The sequence below is a fragment of the Mixophyes fleayi genome, chromosome 3 (genome assembly GCF_038048845.1).
Source record: "Mixophyes fleayi isolate aMixFle1 chromosome 3, aMixFle1.hap1, whole genome shotgun sequence".
Lineage (NCBI taxonomy): Eukaryota > Metazoa > Chordata > Amphibia > Anura > Limnodynastidae > Mixophyes > Mixophyes fleayi.
In genome coordinates, this window is record NC_134404.1 from 88,171,323 (window position 1) to 88,191,223 (window position 19,901).

The following is a 19,901-nucleotide window of genomic DNA, read 5'->3' on the forward strand; positions in this document are numbered from 1 at the left end:
TAGGGAGGGCCCCTTTATATCACCGACATAAAAGGCTCCCTCCAAAAGGAGGGAGCCTCAGATGACTTGGGGAAAGAGGGTCGCCCATAAGATCCTATACCCAAACCCCTACTTAATGTGGCAAAAACAAAGACACATAATTAAAAGAGTGCTTGGTACCAAGTGTAATAAATAAATAAATAAATAAATAAGTGCCATAAGGCCCCAGCCTTTCGGACGGAAATATAAAAATGATGCTTGCACTCGGCCAACAGGTTAGGGCGAAAAAAATGGTGCTGCCTGAAAATTAAAGGTGCAGAGGGCCTTACTCTGTGCACAGGTGCCTCTTTCTCCACAATGCATTTTTGGGCATGTAGCAACTCGGGCTCCAGGCAGCCGGCCTCTTGGCCAGAGGACCAGGTGACGGCCCATCGCCTACAGGGGGGTGTCTTTAAGCCCCACTGCATCCATGGGCATGTACACCTACTCTTAGCCAAAAGGCCAAGAAGCACCTGTGTACCTGCTCGTTAATGCAAATATCTAATCAGCCAATCATGTGGCAGCAACACAATCATAAAAGCATGCAGACAGGCTGAAAAGGTTCAGTTGTTGTTCAGACCAAACACCAAAATGGGGAAGAAAAGTGATCCAAGTGAATTTGATCGTGGAATGATTGTTGATGCCAGACCGGGTGGTTTGATCATCTCAGAAAGTGCTGATCCCCTCTGGAGTTTACAGAGAACGGTGCGCAATGGTTCAAGCTCACAGGGAGGCGTCAGTAACTGAAATAACCAATGTGTTATAGCGGTGGTAGGCAGAGGGGCATGTCTGACTGCACAGTGCGTAGAACCTGGAAATGCATGGGCTGCAGCAGCAGAAAACCGCACTGGGTTCAACTCCTGTCAGCTAAAAACCCTTTGATGAACAAGCCCGGTTATAATTATAATAACAAAATATCACATTGCATAATGGCTAACAGTACAGAGAGAACAGTTTTATATGTAAATTATATGCACAAAAGGGCAATCATGTGAAATCAAACTTCATCAAGACCTCCTAGTGTATGTTTAGCCAGTGCATTCATTGTAATGTAGATCGCTGTTTAACGATGGACTGTACTTAATAACGTGGTTGACCAGAGAAGAGGTGTTTTCTTTCACCCATGCTACTTTCCAAAGGGGAACATCAAGCGTCGACCCTTTTTCATATGTTTCCGATTTAACAATACTGAGTAACTTACAAAACCTGGGAGAACCAACCTTCTCTATTTAAGTAGCTTTTACTGTCACATCATTTATACGTTTCCTGCGGCCAGAAATCGATGCGCTATGAGAGTTGAGGTGGAACAAGAACATTTCAAACTCGTTTTATTGCTCTTCATTGGGGAGTTATTACAGATGATAGAAATCCCCCCAAATCATGAAACATTGTTCAAAAGATGCAGAGTGAAAATTGTATATTTATTTTATAATGCTATTTGTAAATTATACTAATCAGGACCAATATATACCATCCATGTGTGTCTGTTATATACAGTGTTATATAAAAGTGTTCACCCCCTCCCCCACTCTTCCCATTTTATTTTATTTTCTTCTCTTATACTATGTAATCAAAATGAATTTATATGGTAATTCTTAACACCGATCTAAATACATTTGACAAATATATGTAACACCCCCTTGTGTATTAAGCGTTGTGAGGGTATATATATATATATTGAACCACGCAGATGCTTCTCACCTTGGTACTTGGTTTTCAGTGCCTCCACCCGAATCTCTGCTTTCTCTTCTGGGGGGTGTTCCAAAGATACACCAGGGGGAGATTCGGGAAACCCCCTGCCCAGTATTAACACTCTGTGACAAAATGTGTGCTGCAAAAGCCAGCCAGGCACATTTATTTAAATGGAAATCCTAAATGCAGCTTTGTAATTTTATAGAAAAATATACTTTGGTATAATTTGAAATAATAGTGCAAACAATACAATACAGTAATAAAACAGTGTGGATGAAAGTGGCGCACCACTTCTTACTATGCACACCAAGTTAACACAAAAACTCGCAATAAATCAATAACAGCATACAATATAATATAATATATAACAATATAACCATTAACTGTCACAGCTTTATACACATGAAAAAATATATCAGATATCTTACTTGCTCCTGATACTGTGAATATCTTGCAGGGTGAATTTATATATTTTCCCTTATAGCCCTACAATGTACTGCCAAACACACACAGCAGTATTCAAACACACCACACAAATAGAGCAGTGCACTGCAAGTTGGGGCCCTTCTGTATGTATGCAGCATGGCATGGAAACATCATGTGTCCAGTTTGCAGATGTTGGAGGTCTTTAAATCACTTGCAGTGAGGTACAGCAGTCACAGTATGCAGACCCTCCTCTAGCAACAACTGTAAAATCCTTTCTAATTTGTATCCTGGGACTTGTAGTTCCACAAGTGCTGATTAGACACACACTTGGTGCATATTTACCTGCCCACCCATCTATCCCTAACTCTTCAGCCCTTGTGGCCAGATATAGTCCAAACCCCACTTGAACAACAACAGATAGATAAAAATAACCAGTAACTTATCTGCACCAGTGTGTCACAGGTCTGAACTTGATTATCTCCAAAATGGCTGACTTGTAAAATGTCCTTCTTCAGAGATGCATGCAAACCTCCTCCTACAGCTTCAAACTGTGGCTTCCAGCAGGTTCTGTTCAGAACTGCACCGAGCTTTGATATCTCTGCAGACTGCTCTCTCTGCTCAGATCACTCATCCAGTGCCCTTCTCCCTAGGGTCACCTATCTGAACTGGTCACACAGCTCAGTCTCTCCCAGGATGCTCCTCTCTCCCTCTCTCTCTCCGCCCTCAGGTTTCTCAGTCTTCTTAGGCTCCGCCCCCTCTTCATAACAGCATTCTGGGAGATGTAGTTCCTTCTCCTTGACTGGTAAATAGCTATATGCATCTCTTTTCTTACTGATGCAAGTGTGATTATTAGCCCCTGGGTGCTCAAGTCCAACTGCAGCATCCCCAGGGGTTACACACTCCCCCTGTGGGGCAAGTCCACAATGAACAAATGATGAGGCTTGTCCCACATCCTGCAAATTTAAAGGGGTTAAGACATCCTGTCTAAATACACTTTCACATCCATACACAACAGGCCCTGGCATAACAGATATGGGAGTCAGATATGGCCACTGATAGACCCAGCTAGGATGAATCACCTTAGGAATCTCAGTCATATGACCTAGACTATCATAAGTCAACATCATTGGGGCTCTAGGGGTCCTTTTAGGCCGACCCTGGACTGGTGGGTTCCCTTCCTCTCCCCCCAACACCCTGTTGGGGCGTTCAGTGCATCCTCCATCTGGATCAACGACGTCCCCATCCATGTCAACTTCCTGGTTAGAGCCTTCCTCTACTGAACACTGAGAATCCAACTGTCCAGCTACTCTTGGGTTGACACTTTCATTTGAAATGGCAGGCATAGTTCTCCTTTCTTCTACTTGTGGAGGTCTTACAGCGGCCCCCTCGGTAGACCTAGTGAGCCTTCTGATATCTTGTCTCCAACCTATTTCTCCCAATTTACCTGGAGCATCATACCCCCAATCATCTCCATCATCTTCTTCTGTGGTCGGTTCTCTGATTCGCCGTGATCTTCTGGGTGTGGACACTTTTGGCTCATCTGTTTCAGGCTCCTCCCAAAACCGGACACCATCTCTGATGGGAAGCAAATGTTGTCGATGGTATGTCTTTATAGGGCCTGTTAGCCCCTCGGGCCTAATTCGATAGGCTGGGATGTCTGGCAATTTTGCAACCACAACATGAGGATCCTTTCGCCAACGATTGGCTAACTTGTGTTTCCCCGGGAGGCCCAAGTGTCTAAGTAAAACCCTGTCACCTGGCTCCAGAATATGCTCCTTGACCTGTAGATCATAACGACCCTTGTTTCGTTGTCCAGCTTTTGATGCAGCTGCTTCCGCTAGTCTGTAGGCCTCCTTTAGTTCTTGTTTCAGCTGCTCCACATATTTCAAATGGGGCTTTTCTTGGGGATCAGCAGTGTCCATTCCAAAACAGATATCGATTGGTAATCTAGCCTCCCTTCCAAACATTAAGAGATATGGGGAGTACCCCGTGGACTCGTTTTTCGTGCAATTGTAGGCGTGGACCAAATGGCTGATGTGCCTACTCCAATGTGCCTTTTTTTTAGTGTCCAAAGTGCCCATCATGCTGAGAAGGGTCCGATTAAATCTCTCCGGCTGCGGATCTCCTTGGGGATGGAAAGGAGTAGTCCTGGACTTCTTTATCCCGCAGACCTCGCACAGTTCTTTTATTAGCTTGCTCTCAAAATCCCGACCCTGATCTGAATGAATGCGGGCAGGCAGTCCATAGTGGACAAAGAACTTTTCCCATAGGATTTTTGCCACGGTCACAGCTCTCTGGTCTTTTGTCTGGTAGGCTTGAGCATAACGGGTGTAATGATCTGTCACCACTAGAATGTTACACTTGTTGCTTTCATCCGGTTCCACTGATAGAAAGTCAATACAGACTAACTCTAAAGGCCCATTGCTGGATATATTCTTTAAGGGGGCAGCCTTTTCTGGGAGGGATTTTCGAAGTATGCATGTCCCACAAGATTTACAATAACTCTCAATGTCTATCTCCATTTTTGGCCAGTAGAATCTATCTGAAATTAAACTCATGGTCTTCTCTATTCCCAGGTGGCCGTGTTTATCATGCAACGCACGGAGAACCATGGGACGGTGCTTCTTTGGCAATACTAGCTGTTTCCTCTCTCTGCCATCTTTGCGGCTGGTTTCTCTATACAGTAGCCCCTGCTTCACCACCAATGACTCTCTCTGTCTGCTTAGCAAAATAGCTTCCTCCGTTTTCAAACTACTCGGGTGGATTCTTTGTCTGTGTTTAACAGACCACCTAACTGCTGCTATAGAGGAGTCATTCTGCTGATCTTCTTTGACTTGGCTTGAACTCAACTTCTGAAGATCACTGAGCTCCATTTGACTCAGCCAGCAATATTGTCTTGGTAGTGCATCTGTCGTTGCCCCTAGAGCTGTTAAGCATTCTTTGACTGGAGGCACGACCACACGTCCCTCGTGACACATCCCCTTCACCTCTGGAGCTGGCAACTCTATCCATTCTTCTTCCTGAGATTCCACAAACCTTCCCGGTAATCTTGACAAAGCATCGGCATCTACATTTCTTCTCCCAGGCCTGTACTTTATTGTGAAATTGTAAATGGCCAGCGCCGCCAACCATCTGTGCCCAGTTGCATCTAGCTTTGCTGTGGTCTGCACATATGTGAGGGGATTGTTGTCTGTATGCACTTCGAATGGTACTCCATACAAGTAGTCGTGAAGTTTGTCAACAACTGCCCACTTAAGGGCCAGGAACTCCAACTTATGCACCGGGTAGTTCCGTTCACTGGGTGAGAGACCTCGACTGATGTAATAGACTGGTCTTAACCTTCCTTCTTGCACTTGGTATAGCACTCCCCCAAGTCCCTCAAAGGAGGCATCTACATGCAGAATGTATGGTAACTCTGGATCGGCATATGCCAGAACAGGCGCTTGAATCAGGCAGGTTTTCAATCCTTCAAAAGCTTGTTCGCAAGCCTCACTCCACCTTTCCCCGAACGCATCATTTACCCGGAACAATGGTTTCTCTTTCCGATGGGAACCTCTTGGAGCAGGATAACCTCGAGTTAGATCTGTAAGAGGCTTGACAAGTTTACTGTAGTTTGGGACAAACCTTCTGTAATAGCCACAGAACCCCAAAAAAGACCTTAATTCCTTCAGTATTGTTGGTCGAGGCCATTCTTTCACCGCTTCTATCTTCGCTGAATCTGTAGAAATTCCTTCCCGATCCACAACATATCCCACATACTTGACCTGGGTTTTACAGAAGCTACACTTGTCAAGGGACAACTTCAACCCTTTCTTTATTAAGCGATCCAATACCTTGAGGAGTCTTTCGTTGTGCTCATTCAATGTTTGGCCAAATACTATCAAATCATCCAAGTATACCAGCACTTCCCTGAAATTCATGTCACCCACAACATCATCCATGCATCGTTGGAAAGTTGCTGGAGCCCCTGATAATCCTTGTGGCAATCTTTTGAACTGAAAGAATCCAACCGGGCAGATGAAGGCGGTTTTCTCAGCATCCTTCTGACTCATCAATATCTGATAGTACCCGCTGCGTAGATCTAGCACAGAAAACCACTTGCTTCCCTGAAGACAATCAAGGGCTTCGTCTATCCTAGGGACAGTGTACTGATCAGGAATCGTGCGCTTGTTTAATGTCCGGTAGTCCACGCACATCCGTATTTTTCCCGTCTTCTTTCTAGCCACCACAATAGGAGAAGCATAGGGACTCTCAGATCTCTCAATCACATCATTCTCTAGCATCTCCCTTAAATGTTCCCGAATATCATCCAAATCAGCAGGGGCTAGGCGTCTTGACCGTTCTCGGAAAGGTCTGTCGTCCGTTAGCCTTATGTGGTGCTCCACTCCTGTCGCTAGACCTAAATCCCAGTCCCCCGAAGAGAAGGCAGCCTCTCTTTGTAGCATTTGCATAACTAGCCAGTGTCGGTCTTCTTGGCTAGCATCACTACCATTAAAGCATTGATCAAAACTTCCTATTTGTAATGTGGTTTCTTTCTGAGATTTTTTTTCCTCTTTCTTCTTATAAGCAGCAAGGCACATAGGATGAATCTTAAGTGTTTTACTATAACTTGCTCCTCCCACCTCTTGGCACCAGTTGGCCAGTATCTCGAACAAATGGGAGTTAGTTCCAATAATCACTGAGACATCTCGAGGTTCTCCTTCGGCCTCAGGACAGACAAGTGCAAGCACGTTTACCTCTTCTTCTATTCCAGCTACTTCCCGTGGGAACTTCAAAAGGTACAGTGATGTACCCAAGGTAGGGATAATTCTTGTCACTCAGACCCCAGATGGTCAGTCCACACAATGGCTTTATGGGCAAGTCAGATAGATTATCTCGGTACCACTTCTCGAACACAATGGACACCTGTGAACCACTATCTAGCAAGGCCATACAAGGTCTCCCATTTAGACATGCCGGCACGTGAGGAGAGGGTCCCAGCAATCCTTTGGGCAAAAGACCCCATTCCAGGTGAGAGTTCCCCACAGTGTTAATGTCAGCTTTCTTTAGAGGGCCAGTGTGGGGGTTCCTGGTCCTCCCTTTCAGTTTTCCGAAAGCTTCCTATCCCGGTGGGATGGTGAGGGTGACCACCTTCCTCCCTTCCTCTGAGGACATTGTCTAGCGAGATGCCCAACTTCTCCACAAGTGAAACAATTGTTCTGTTTCCGAGTAGTGTTAGCTTCGAGAACTTGCCGGGGGTGGATGTTCGGGTGCAGTTGCTCGGTAGTGTGGTATTTCAGCATCTGTGCTTGAATCTGCTTCTGCATCTCCAACAACTGAGCAATCTGCTCACCTTGTTTCTCCACAATCTTCATTAACTCAGTGCTGGGAAGGTCAGCCTCGGGCTTTGACTGTACGACCTTGACTTTCTTGGTCACCCTCTCTCGGGATTTAACTATAGCTTCCTCTTGTTTAACATCTTGTATCAACTGAAGAAAAGTAGGTGATGGTTGTCCCAGTTGAGCATTTCTTATCTTCATCGCTACTGGGTCATGGGACAGAGCACCCCGTAACAACTGTTGCATACGCCTGTCGTCTACTTCTGCTAGGGGTATTCCTTTCTTTGACACAATAAGGTGGATCAGCTTGTCCAGCCGATAGATATAATTGGACAATGTCTCCCCTGACTCCTGATAGGTGTGGCGTAGCTGATAGAGCAGATCTGTTGCATCCTCTGCCATTCCATATTCCTGATCTAGAGTCGCTAAGTAGTGTCGTGCAGTGGCTTGGGGGTCACTTCTCCGTACAGCTTGGATTAGTTCTCCAGCGGGACCTCGCAGACTTTCAACGATCCGCTGTCTCTTATAGGGTTCGGAGCAATGCCATTCCTCCAGGTATTGGGAAGCCATCTCTTTCCATGCCTCGTAAGTTTCTTCCCCAGTAGGGACTGGTTTTATTCCTGAGAAGAGCCGGAGCCTTCTGTAGCCCCCTTCATGCTGTGACTTTCCTAACTGGTCTACCAGTTTCTGTACAGCAGTGAGGAACAGTTCGCTTTGATCCTCATCAGTTTTCCTAGTACTGGAGGGTGACTGAGAATTCTCTTCCCTGGCCTGAGGGAATACTTGTCGGTTAATATCTCCATCTGGAAGTTCAGCATTAAGAGGTGCTGCGACTAGCTGTTTTGGCTTTAACGGTATCACAATATGCCATTGTTGTTTTTGTGGCCCAGAAACGAGGGAGGGAAGAAAATCTTTATCCAATTCTGCTTGCGTCTCACAGAGGATCAGACTGGTCTTATGCTGATCTCTACCTTTCCATCCAAGGATTTTAGGATGTTCTACCCCATAAATCCTGTGGAGCACATGCAGGACTTCCTCATCTGTCACTCCCTGAGAGTCACCATAGACCCCTAAACATCGAGTTGGGGCCACAGTCTGTTGTTCACACCACAGAAACACTTCTTCTCTTATACTATCCATGACGTCTGTGCTGATGGGTTTCACTGAGTGTGTCTTCAGTATCTCAGCAGTGCCTCCACTGTAACACCCCCTTGTGTATTAAGCGTTGTGAGGGTATATATATATATATTGAACCACGCAGATGCTTCTCACCTTGGTACTTGGTTTTCAGTGCCTCCACCCGAATCTCTGCTTTCTCTTCTGGGGGGTGTTCCAAAGATACACCAGGGGGAGATTCGGGAAACCCCCTGCCCAGTATTAACACTCTGTGACAAAATGTGTGCTGCAAAAGCCAGCCAGGCACATTTATTTAAATGGAAATCCTAAATGCAGCTTTGTAATTTTATAGAAAAATATACTTTGGTATAATTTGAAATAATAGTGCAAACAATACAATACAGTAATAAAACAGTGTGGATGAAAGTGGCGCACCACTTCTTACTATGCACACCAAGTTAACACAAAAACTCGCAATAAATCAATAACAGCATACAATATAATATAATATATAACAATATAACCATTAACTGTCACAGCTTTATACACATGAAAAAATATATCAGATATCTTACTTGCTCCTGATACTGTGAATATCTTGCAGGGTGAATTTATATATTTTCCCTTATAGCCCTACAATGTACTGCCAAACACACACAGCAGTATTCAAACACACCACACAAATAGAGCAGTGCACTGCAAGTTGGGGCCCTTCTGTATGTATGCAGCATGGCATGGAAACATCATGTGTCCAGTTTGCAGATGTTGGAGGTCTTTAAATCACTTGCAGTGAGGTACAGCAGTCACAGTATGCAGACCCTCCTCTAGCAACAACTGTAAAATCCTTTCTAATTTGTATCCTGGGACTTGTAGTTCCACAAGTGCTGATTAGACACACACTTGGTGCATATTTACCTGCCCACCCATCTATCCCTAACTCTTCAGCCCTTGTGGCCAGATATAGTCCAAACCCCACTTGAACAACAACAGATAGATAAAAATAACCAGTAACTTATCTGCACCAGTGTGTCACAGGTCTGAACTTGATTATCTCCAAAATGGCTGACTTGTAAAATGTCCTTCTTCAGAGATGCATGCAAACCTCCTCCTACAGCTTCAAACTGTGGCTTCCAGCAGGTTCTGTTCAGAACTGCACCGAGCTTTGATATCTCTGCAGACTGCTCTCTCTGCTCAGATCACTCATCCAGTGCCCTTCTCCCTAGGGTCACCTATCTGAACTGGTCACACAGCTCAGTCTCTCCCAGGATGCTCCTCTCTCCCTCTCTCTCTCCGCCCTCAGGTTTCTCAGTCTTCTTAGGCTCCGCCCCCTCTTCATAACAGCATTCTGGGAGATGTAGTTCCTTCTCCTTGACTGGTAAATAGCTATATGCATCTCTTTTCTTACTGATGCAAGTGTGATTATTAGCCCCTGGGTGCTCAAGTCCAACTGCAGCATCCCCAGGGGTTACATATAAAATACATCTCTAAAGCTTTAGTTTAAATAATTGCAAAAAAAAAATGACTGGTTGCATATATATTCACACCCTTATTTTTATACTTGGTAGAAACTCATTTAGCAGGAATTAAAGCCGTGAGTATATTTGGGCAATCTTCTACCTGCTTTGCACACCAAGAAACTGCAATTTTCGACAATTCTGCTTTGTCATTTTCAGTTACAAGAGGACCCTTGGTGGGGAATTTTCAAACCATTCCACAGATTGGGAATGTGACTTAGCTTTGACCGGGCTACTCTGGATCAATGATTTGCTCGGTATTTAAGCCACTCCAATGTGGCATTTGCTGTACGCTTCGGCTCACTGACCGGCTGTTGACTGCAGCAGGTTTTCCTGCAAGATTTGGCTACATCTTAGTCCACTCATTTTGCCCTCGATTTTATCAAGTTTTCCAGTCCTTGATGCAGAGGAAAAATCCCATAACATTATACCACCAGCATGATTCAATGTAGGGATCGTTCTTTTGGAATCACGTGCTGCGTTAGATTTCTGCCTAGCATTGAAGCCAAACGTTCAATCTTGGTCTCATCAGGACAGATAATCTTTCTCCACTTGGTATAAAGATCTTCCCCATGCTTTCAGACAAATTCTAGGCAAGATTTCATGTAGGCAGGCTACTGTTGTCCAATGGATAGTTTCTATCAACTCTGCAATGGAAAGCTAAACTGACAGAGCTGCCAGGCTCCTCTTGGTGGGTACCCTGACAAGTGCCCTTCTCGGAGGGATATTCAGTTTTGTTCTAGACAAATTCACAGTTGTGCCACATTATCTTAATTTCTTTATGATGGATGTGATAGTGCTCTGGGGGATGGTAAACAGTTTGGAAATATCATTATAACCTTCTTCTGACCAGTGCTGATCATTAACATGTTCTATTTGAATTTTCTTTGAACTTCATGATGAAGCTTTGACCAACTTTAAAACCTCTCACAGACACGTGTGTTTATTTTCAGATTACGTGAAACACTAATTGTACACAGGTGGGGTCCAATTACTTATGTGACCTCTGAAGACAACTAATTACAGCAGGGTTTACTTGGGCAAAATACTCAAGCAATCGTTGTCTGTTTTATATTTGTAATTACTTAAGAAAAATGTTTAGCTATTTTGTTTTGGCATTGTGGACTGTTATGTTTTTATCAGTGGGAGGGGTTCTGGGATAAATCCATTATGATTCTATGATGTTAGAAAGTAAAATGTGTAAAAATCTCAAAGTGGTAAATACTTTTAATAGGCAAAAAGAGATGACAAAATAGGAAAAATGAATACCATGTGTTTTCCCCTGTGATCATTTTACGACACCATTTACATTTCAAATCCCCCCTCCAAATGCTGCACTTGCCCCTCTTCTTCAAGGATACTGGTCATGCATACTGCAGATACCCCAGACTGTTTGTGACTATTACACTGTTTCAATGTGAGCATATGTCTGCGACTCTCTAAAGCTAGTCTAGTCTGTGGATTATGGCAGATTCCAGGGGACTTGGGTTGTGGAAGTGAAGCTTGGGAAGGAAGACTGTTTTCAGTACAGAGGAATGCAGTTGTCCAGGGTATTCCATCTCCTATGGTCAGTAATGTGGATAAAAATGAAGCATCTAAATTGATAGCTGTGATTCAGGTCCAATCAGATGCCTCATTCAATGCACACCTTAGGTTTGAGTCATTAAGGAACGTATCCCGCAAATGGGTGCTATCGTCAGCAGAAAATACCCTGCGCTTGCCCAGACCCGGACGGTATGCAATTGAACGCAGCCACGTCCAAGTCACCTATGAGTGCAAAGACACTTACTACAGCCACCGATTTAGGGGAGTGAACAGGGTGGGGAATGGGCGAACACACGTAGGCAATATACAGTAAGGGTGTTCTCGTACAGTCATGTCCAAGACAAACTCAGGTGCACACAGAAGTACGCTGGTTTACTGATGTATCTCTTGCTCCAACTAGGGGGCTAGTTTAAGTTCCGAATACTAGTGCGGACGGCTGAGTACTCCCAGTTCTGAGCTGGTGTAAAATTAAAATTCATTTGCAGAGTGGGAAAGGCCGCACCTGGCAAGGGACACACCTCATTACAATCATTTCAAATCTCGTTCATGCGCTGCTCTGCAAAATGAGGTGCATCGGTGTACCTACTCTGTGACGCGCCAGGAACAGAACGCCCTGACTCCACCAAACGCCTCCCCGTTGTGTGCAGATGTCAATTCCTCTATAACTGTGACCATTCTGCCCTGCAAACCTATAACATTAACTGAGACTGCAGCTGTAAAAACCACTGCGGTTCCAGAGCTGCATTTGTGCCGCCGAATCTTCAATTTGCCCATTGTAAATCAAGAGGTGATGGCTGGAAACTAAAATATAGTATATTTAACTAATTCACATTTTCACAAACCATCCGACACCCATTTCACCTGCTACAGAATAGTCTGCCCCCAACTGCGGTTCCCTGTGTTAAATTAATTCATTAATGTTAAGAAAGACATCTACCATAAACATTTGTATATGATTTGTGTACATTATAAAAGACAAATATTTTCATTTTAAGCATTATTAGATTATTAGAGCTACCAAAGTAAATACCATTTATATTTTATATCTGCACCAAGAAAGTTGGCATTTTGAAAATAATAATAGTTTTTGTTCTATTGCCCCCTAAATATTGCTGCCTGCGACAGCTGCCCCAGTTTGCCTCCCCCTATGTACCCCCCAATCTTTAATAAATATCATTATATCAGGACAGGGACCAAGAATTGGAAAAGAAATGGGCAAGAAATTGACCAGCGAGAGGATGGGAGTATTTATAAAAATATTCAGAGGACATTAACTTTTCAGTATATTTTCTACCCAGAAAATAATGTGGATCTTGGAGGGGAAAACACAGTAAGCTGCGTATTACACCTGTAATAATTAGGGATGAGCGCACTCGGATTTATGAAATCCGAGCCCACCCGAACGTTGCGGATCCGAGTCGGATCCGAGACAGATCCGGGTATTGGCGCCAAATTCAAATGTGAAACTGAGGCTCTGACTCATAATCCCGTTGTCGGATCTCGCGATACTCGGATCCTATAAATTCCCCGCTAGTCGCCGCCATCTTCACTCGGGCATTGATCAGGGTAGAGGGAGGGTGTGTTAGGTGGTCCTCTGTCCTGGTAGATCTCGTGCTGTGCTGTTTAGTTCTGTGCTGTGCTGTGCTGTGCTGTGCTGTGCTGTGTTCTGCAGTATCAGTCCAGTGGTGCTGTGTCCTGTGCTCTGTCCTGCTGAGGTCCGTAGTGCTGCTGGGTCCTGTGCCGTGTCCTGTTCAGTCCAGTGGTGCTGTGTCCTGTGCTCTGTGCTTCTAAGGGCATAGTTATTTCCCCATTATTCCCAAGTTTTTAAAAAATAAAAAAAAGTAAAAAAAAATAAAAAAGTAAAAAAAATAAATATAATAATTATAACCAAATTTGCAAAACCAATCCAGCAGTATAAGTCCATTGGTACTGCAATATTACAAAGTTCACACATTCTGCAGTATCAGTCCAGTGGTGCTGTGTCCTGTGCTCTGTCCTGCTGAGTTCCGTAGTGCTGCTGGGTCCTGTGCCGTGTCCTGTTCAGTCCAGTGGTGCTGTGTCCTGTGCTGTGTGCTTCTAAGGGCATAGTTATTTCCCCACTATTCCCAAGTTTTTTAAAAATAAAAAAAAAGTAAAAAAAAATTAAAAATTTAAAAAAAAAAAAATATATAATAATTATAACCAAATTTGCAAAACCAATCCAGCAGTATAAGTCCATTGGTACTGCAATATTACCAAGTTCACACATTCTGCAGTATCTTGTGCTACATATAATGGAGACAAAAAAATTTGGAGGATAAAGTAGGGAAAGATCAAGACCCACTTCCTCCTAATGCTGAAGCTGCTGCCACTAGTCATGACATAGACGATGAAATGCCATCAACGTCGTCTTCCAAGCCCGATGCCCAATCTCGTAGTACCGGGCATGTAAAATCCAAAAAGCCCAAGTTAAGAAAAAGTAGCAAAAAGAGAAACTTAAAATCATCTGAGGAGAAACGTAAAGTTGCCAATATGCCATTTACGACACGGAGTGGCAAGGAACGGCTTAGGCCCTGGCCCGTGTTCATGACTAGTGGTTCAGCTTCACCCACGGATCTTAGCCCTCCTCCTCCTCCCCCCCCCTACAAAAAATTGAAGAGAGTTATGCTGTCAGCAACAAAACAGCAAACAACTCTGCCTTCTAAAGAGAAATTATCACAAATCCACAAGGCGAGTCCAAGGATGTTGGTGGTTGTCAAGCCTGACCTTCCCATCACTGTACGGGAAGAGGTGGCTCGGGAGGAGGCTATTGATGATGTAGCTGGCGCTGTGGAGGAACTTGATGATGAGGATGGTGATGTGGTTATTGTAAATGAGGCACCAGGGGGGGAAACAGCTGATGTCCATGGGATGAAAAAGCCCATCGTCATGCCTGGTCAGAAGACCAAAAAATGCACCTCTTCGGTCTGGAGTTATTTTTATCCAAATCCAGACAACCAATGTATGGCCATATGTAGCTTATGTAAAGCTCAAATAAGCAGGGGTAAGGATCTTGCCCACCTAGGAACATCCTCCCTTATACGTCACCTGAATAACCTTCATAGTTCAGTGGTTAGTTCAGGAACTGGGGCTAGGACCCTCATCGGTACAGGGACACCTAAATCCCGTGGTCCAGTTGGATACACACCAGCAACACCCTCCTCGTCAACTTCCTCCACAATCTCCATCAGATTCAGTCCTGCAGCCCAAGTCAGCAGCCAGACTGAGTCCTCCTCAATACGGGATTCATCCGAGGAATCCTGCAGCGGTACGCCTACTACTGCCACTGCTGCTGTTGCTGCTGTTAGTCGGTCATCTTCCCAGAGGGGAAGTCGTAAGACCGCTAAGTCTTTCACAAAACAATTGACCGTCCAACAGTCGTTTGCCATGACCACAAAATACGATAGTAGTCACCCTATTGCAAAGCGTATAACTGCGGCTGTAACTGCAATGTTGGTGTTAGACGTGCGCCCGGTGTCCGCCATCAGTGGAGTGGGATTTAGAGGGTTGATGGAGGTATTGTGTCCCCGGTACCAAATCCCCTCGAGATTCCACTTCACTAGGCAGGCGATACCAAAAATGTACAGAGAAGTACGATCAAGTGTCCTCAGTGCTCTTAAAAATGCGGTTGTACCCACTGTCCACTTAACCACGGACATGTGGACAAGTGGTTCTGGGCAAACGAAGGACTATATGACTGTGACAGCCCACTGGGTATATGCATCCCCTTCCGCAGCAACAGCAACAGCTGCATCAGTAGCAGCATCTACAAAATGGCTGCTCATGCAAAGGCAGGCAACATTGTGTATTACAGGCTTTAATAAGAGGCACAACGCTGACAACATATTAGAGAAAATGAGGGAAATTATCTCCCAGTGGCTTACCCCACTTAGACTCTCATGGGGATTTGTGGTGTCAGACAATGCCAGTAACATTGTGCGGGCATTAAATATGGGCAATTTCCAGCACGTCCCATGTTTTGCCCACACCATTAATTTGGTGGTGCAGCATTACCTCAAGAGTGACAGGGGTGTGCAGGAGATGCTTGCGGTGGCGCGCAAAATTGCTGGACACTTTCGGCATTCAGCCAGTGCCTACCGCAGACTAGAGGCACATCAAAAAAGCATGAACCTGCCCTGCCATCACCTCAAACAAGAGGTTGTGACGCGCTGGAACTCCACCCTCTATATGCTGCAGAGGATGGAGGAGCAGCAAAAGGCTATTCAGGCCTACACAGCCACCTACGACATAGGCAAAGGAGTAGGGATGCTCCTCAGTCAAGCGCAGTGGAGACTGATTTCCGTGTTGTGCAAGGTTCTGCAGCCATTTGAACTTGCCACACGAGAAGTCAGTTCTGACACTGCCAGCTTGAGTCAGGTCATTCCCCTGATCAGGCTGTTGCAGAAGCAGCTGGAGAAAGTGAGGGAGGAGCTGGTAAGCCATTGCGATTACACCAAGCATGTAGCTCTTGTGGATGTAGCCCTTCGTACGCTTTGCCAGGATCCGAGGGTGGTCACTCTTTTAAAGTCAGAGGAATACATTCTGGCCACCGTGCTCAATCCTCGGTTTAAAGCGTATGTTGTGTCTCTGTTTCCGGCGGACACAAGTCTACAGCGGTGCAAAGACCTGCTGGTCAGGAGATTGTCCTCTGAAGAGGACCGTGACATGCCAACAGCTCCACCCTCATTTTCTTCCACATCTATGGCTGCGAGGAAAAAGCTCAGTTTTCCCAAAAGAGGCACTGGCGGGGATGCTGATAACATCTGGTCCGGACTGAAGGACCTGCCAACCATTGCAGACATGTCTACTCTCGCTGCATTGGATGCTGTCACAATAGAAAAAATTGTGGATGATTACTTTGCTGACACCATCCAAGTAGACATGTCAGACAGTCCATATTGTTACTGGCAGGAAAAAAAGGCAGTTTGGAAGCCCCTGTACAAACTGGCTCTATTTTACCTGAGTTGTCCCCCCTCCAGTGTGTACTCGGAAAGAGTTTTTAGTGCAGCGGGGAACCTGGTCAGTGAGCGGCGAAGGAGGTTGCTTCCTCACAACGTTGAAAAAATGATGTTTATAAAAATGAATAATCAATTCCTCAATGAAGTACAGCACTGCCCTCCAGATACTACAGAGGGACCTGTGGTTGTGGAGTCCAGCGGGGACGAATTGATAATGTGTGATGAGGAGGAAGTACACACTGTAGGGGGAGAGGAATCAGAGGTTGAGGATGAGGACGACATCTTGCCTCAGTAGAGCCTGTTTAGTCTGTACAGGGAGAGATGAATAGCTTTTTTGGTGTGGGGGCCCAAACAAACCAATCATTTCAGCCAAAGTTGTTTGGTAGGCCCTGTCGCTGAAATGATTGGTTTGTTAAAGTGTGCATGTCCTATTTCAACAACATAAGGGTGGGTGTGAGGGCCCAAGGACAATTCCATCTTGGAACTTTTTTTTTGGCATTATATGACCAATCAACAGTCGTTTGCCATGTTCAAAAAGTAAAACCAAATTTTAAAAAATTCAAGAAATTAAACCAAAAGTAAAATGCCGTGTCATAATTTAAAACAAGAGTTTTTGACGTGCTCTAAAACTACTGTATTGTTGTTTATATTTTATAAACACTACACTTGAAAGCTTGAGTCTTTCAATAAAAAAGTAACTGTCCATTGCACGAATATTTGCAACAGGGACAATTTTAGGGTTAAGAAAGCCAACTGATAACACTTCGACGCTGTCTGTCTTTATAAACACTACACTTGGAAGTTGGAGGAGGTATTGTGGCCCCGGCACCAAATTTACTACCGGGGCCACTCCACTGTGCAGTCCATATTTAGGTGTATCAGATATTAAACAACGGTGACAGTTGATGCCCAATTTTTTAATTATATTGTGGCCTCGGTACCAAATTGTGTACCGGGGCCACCACACTACGCAGTCCAGATACTTGTTTGGTGGAATTCAGACCAGTTGAGGGTTTTATTATTATATTGTGGGGACCACTCTATCTATACCACACTACAACTCTATACCACTCTTAAACCAAATTGATTTGGAGTTATCCATTTAATCCTGGAAAAGAAAACAAGGGTAGAGAGTGAACAATGGTACAGGAATATACACAAGTCTAGTGGTGTTATATTCTATATTGTACACAATAAGGGTAATTACCTGATTCTGTTTGTTGTGGTTTTGCAGACGGGCCTGCGACACTCTCCACTCGCCCGACCCCCTCATCTTCCTGGACAGCTATGCAGGCTAACGCGGTCAGCTTGAGAGACAGAGGTCCAAAGAGACAATGGGACTACCGTGATGGGGCTGCTACCAGAGTTTGTTTGGTCACCTGGTAACAGAAGAAAATGTAATTAATTGACAATGTAATGTATTGTCTTCTAAGACTGAGGTAATGTGGAGATGTTTCAATCAGCGGCTAATTCACACGATGGTATCGCTGATTGGCCGCATGTCACAACCCCTTCGAAGCAACCTGGCCCTTGGTCCCTTTGTGTGGGGGACCCCTCGTCCTGCTTTATGGGGGCACGTCCTTGTAAGCCCGGGCTGATTGCTCTCGCCGCCACCATACTTTTATTATTTAAAAAACTGGGACCTGTTTTTTTACCAAAATCAAGTTGTTGTCAGTGTGATTATATTATAGATAAGGTTTTAGGTGTTAAGTTAACAAGTAAAGAGGTTTGGTGCAATAAAGAGGTAAATCAATGGTATGCAGTTTAATACACAGTACAGAGATTCATCCCCCAAACACCTATCAGATATTCTTATCTGCATGTGAATGTGACATTCATAAAAATGTAAACTAGGCGGAGTACAGCATTTCCATCCCATTACTGATGTGTTCTGGTAAATAAATGTCCGTAGTGTATCCGATAATTTAAGAGATGGCTGATAGCGGGTGCTCACTGTGGCTCAGATATATTCAAAGTAGAATGGCTGCAAAGACAGTGATGGCTGTATAGTTAGTGTGTATAGTTCTAAGTGTGTATAGATACAAGTGTGAAACAAAAAATTTAAACAGCATAATTCGGAGTTATACCGGAGTTGAACAGGAGGAAACAGGAGAAGAACTTTCTGCCTATTAACACAGCTTCACAAGGACAACTGTCAGTATTCACCTGAAACTCCATATTCCACCTCTGATGTTTTCAACTCTCCCTGGCTACAAGCTACATGCAACATGAGGACTGCTTTGGACTCTGATCTCATTTTCCTCTCATCTCATGAAAGTTTGTTTTATTTATCAGTCTGCTTTCAATGCAAAATCCACTCTGTTTAATCAGACTGCTGTACTACTTGCTCAACCACTCCCTACCCATGCTACAGTTATTTCAGTCCCCTATCTCAGCACTGTACTTCAATTTTATTTAAGCTTTGTTTACCATCACAAGTAAGAAGAAATTATACTGTCTTTCAACCACTCTCCTCTCCCATAATTCTGCAAAATCTCAGCTATTCAATTACCTGCTCTTTATTACTCTCCATTCAACACTTCCACCCACTCCCCCACATGGCTCCCCACATCATTACGTTATACTATCCAGACATCCAGGAATACACTACATTTGCTGCATCCTAGCTCTGCACTACTTATCTGATTACACTGGACATTGCAATCAATTAGGCAATTCATTTAATTCCTCATTTTTGCTATTTGACTAATAGTCCCAATGCTTGCCAAAATATTTTTCTTTATCTCTTTTCATGGCATTATCTTTAGGACTATATCATCCCTCACCCATCCTGCAACACACACCTCTGTCCACATTGCCCCTTCATTACTTCACTCACCTCTAGTGAACACTCATGAACTCTTTTCCTATTTAAATTCAATAACTTTAACAGCCTCACCCTGCCGCCAGAAACTAAAAGGACACACATCTTACAATAATCTTACCTACCTTTCTTCCTTCCTTCTTCTATTAGCTGGTGATATATCACCTAATCCAGGTCCCCCTCACTTCTCCCACACACACATATATCTGAACACTACAGAAATCTGGCAAACCTCAAACACATAACCTGTCTCCCCTCTCTTCCAAAGTCCTTTAAATGTGCCCTTTGGAATGCACGCTCTGTTTGTAACAAACTTACCTCCGTACATGATCTCTTCCTCTTAAACAACCCTAAACCTTCTGGCAATAACAGAAACATGGCTCACGCATTCAGACACTGCCTCACCTGCAGCCCTTTCACATGGTGGCCTCCATCTCACCCACACCCACAGACCAGGAGGCAGACAAGGAGG

General features: G+C 44.3%; 1 protein-coding gene across 1 annotated transcript; it reads right to left on the reverse strand.

Moving 5' to 3' along the window:
- Positions 1-1,661: 1,661 nt before the first annotated feature.
- LOC142143156 (uncharacterized) lies at positions 1,662-10,040 on the reverse strand. The gene is made up of 4 exons (XM_075200866.1): positions 9,146-10,040; positions 7,469-8,856; positions 2,139-4,591; positions 1,662-1,849 (listed from the first exon to the last, which is right to left on the reverse strand). Exons 2-3 carry the CDS (start codon positions 8,592-8,594, stop codon positions 2,793-2,795), a joined length of 2,925 nt encoding a protein of 974 aa, XP_075056967.1. The 5' UTR covers positions 8,595-8,856; positions 9,146-10,040; the 3' UTR covers positions 1,662-1,849; positions 2,139-2,792.
- Positions 10,041-19,901: the final 9,861 nt, after the last annotated feature.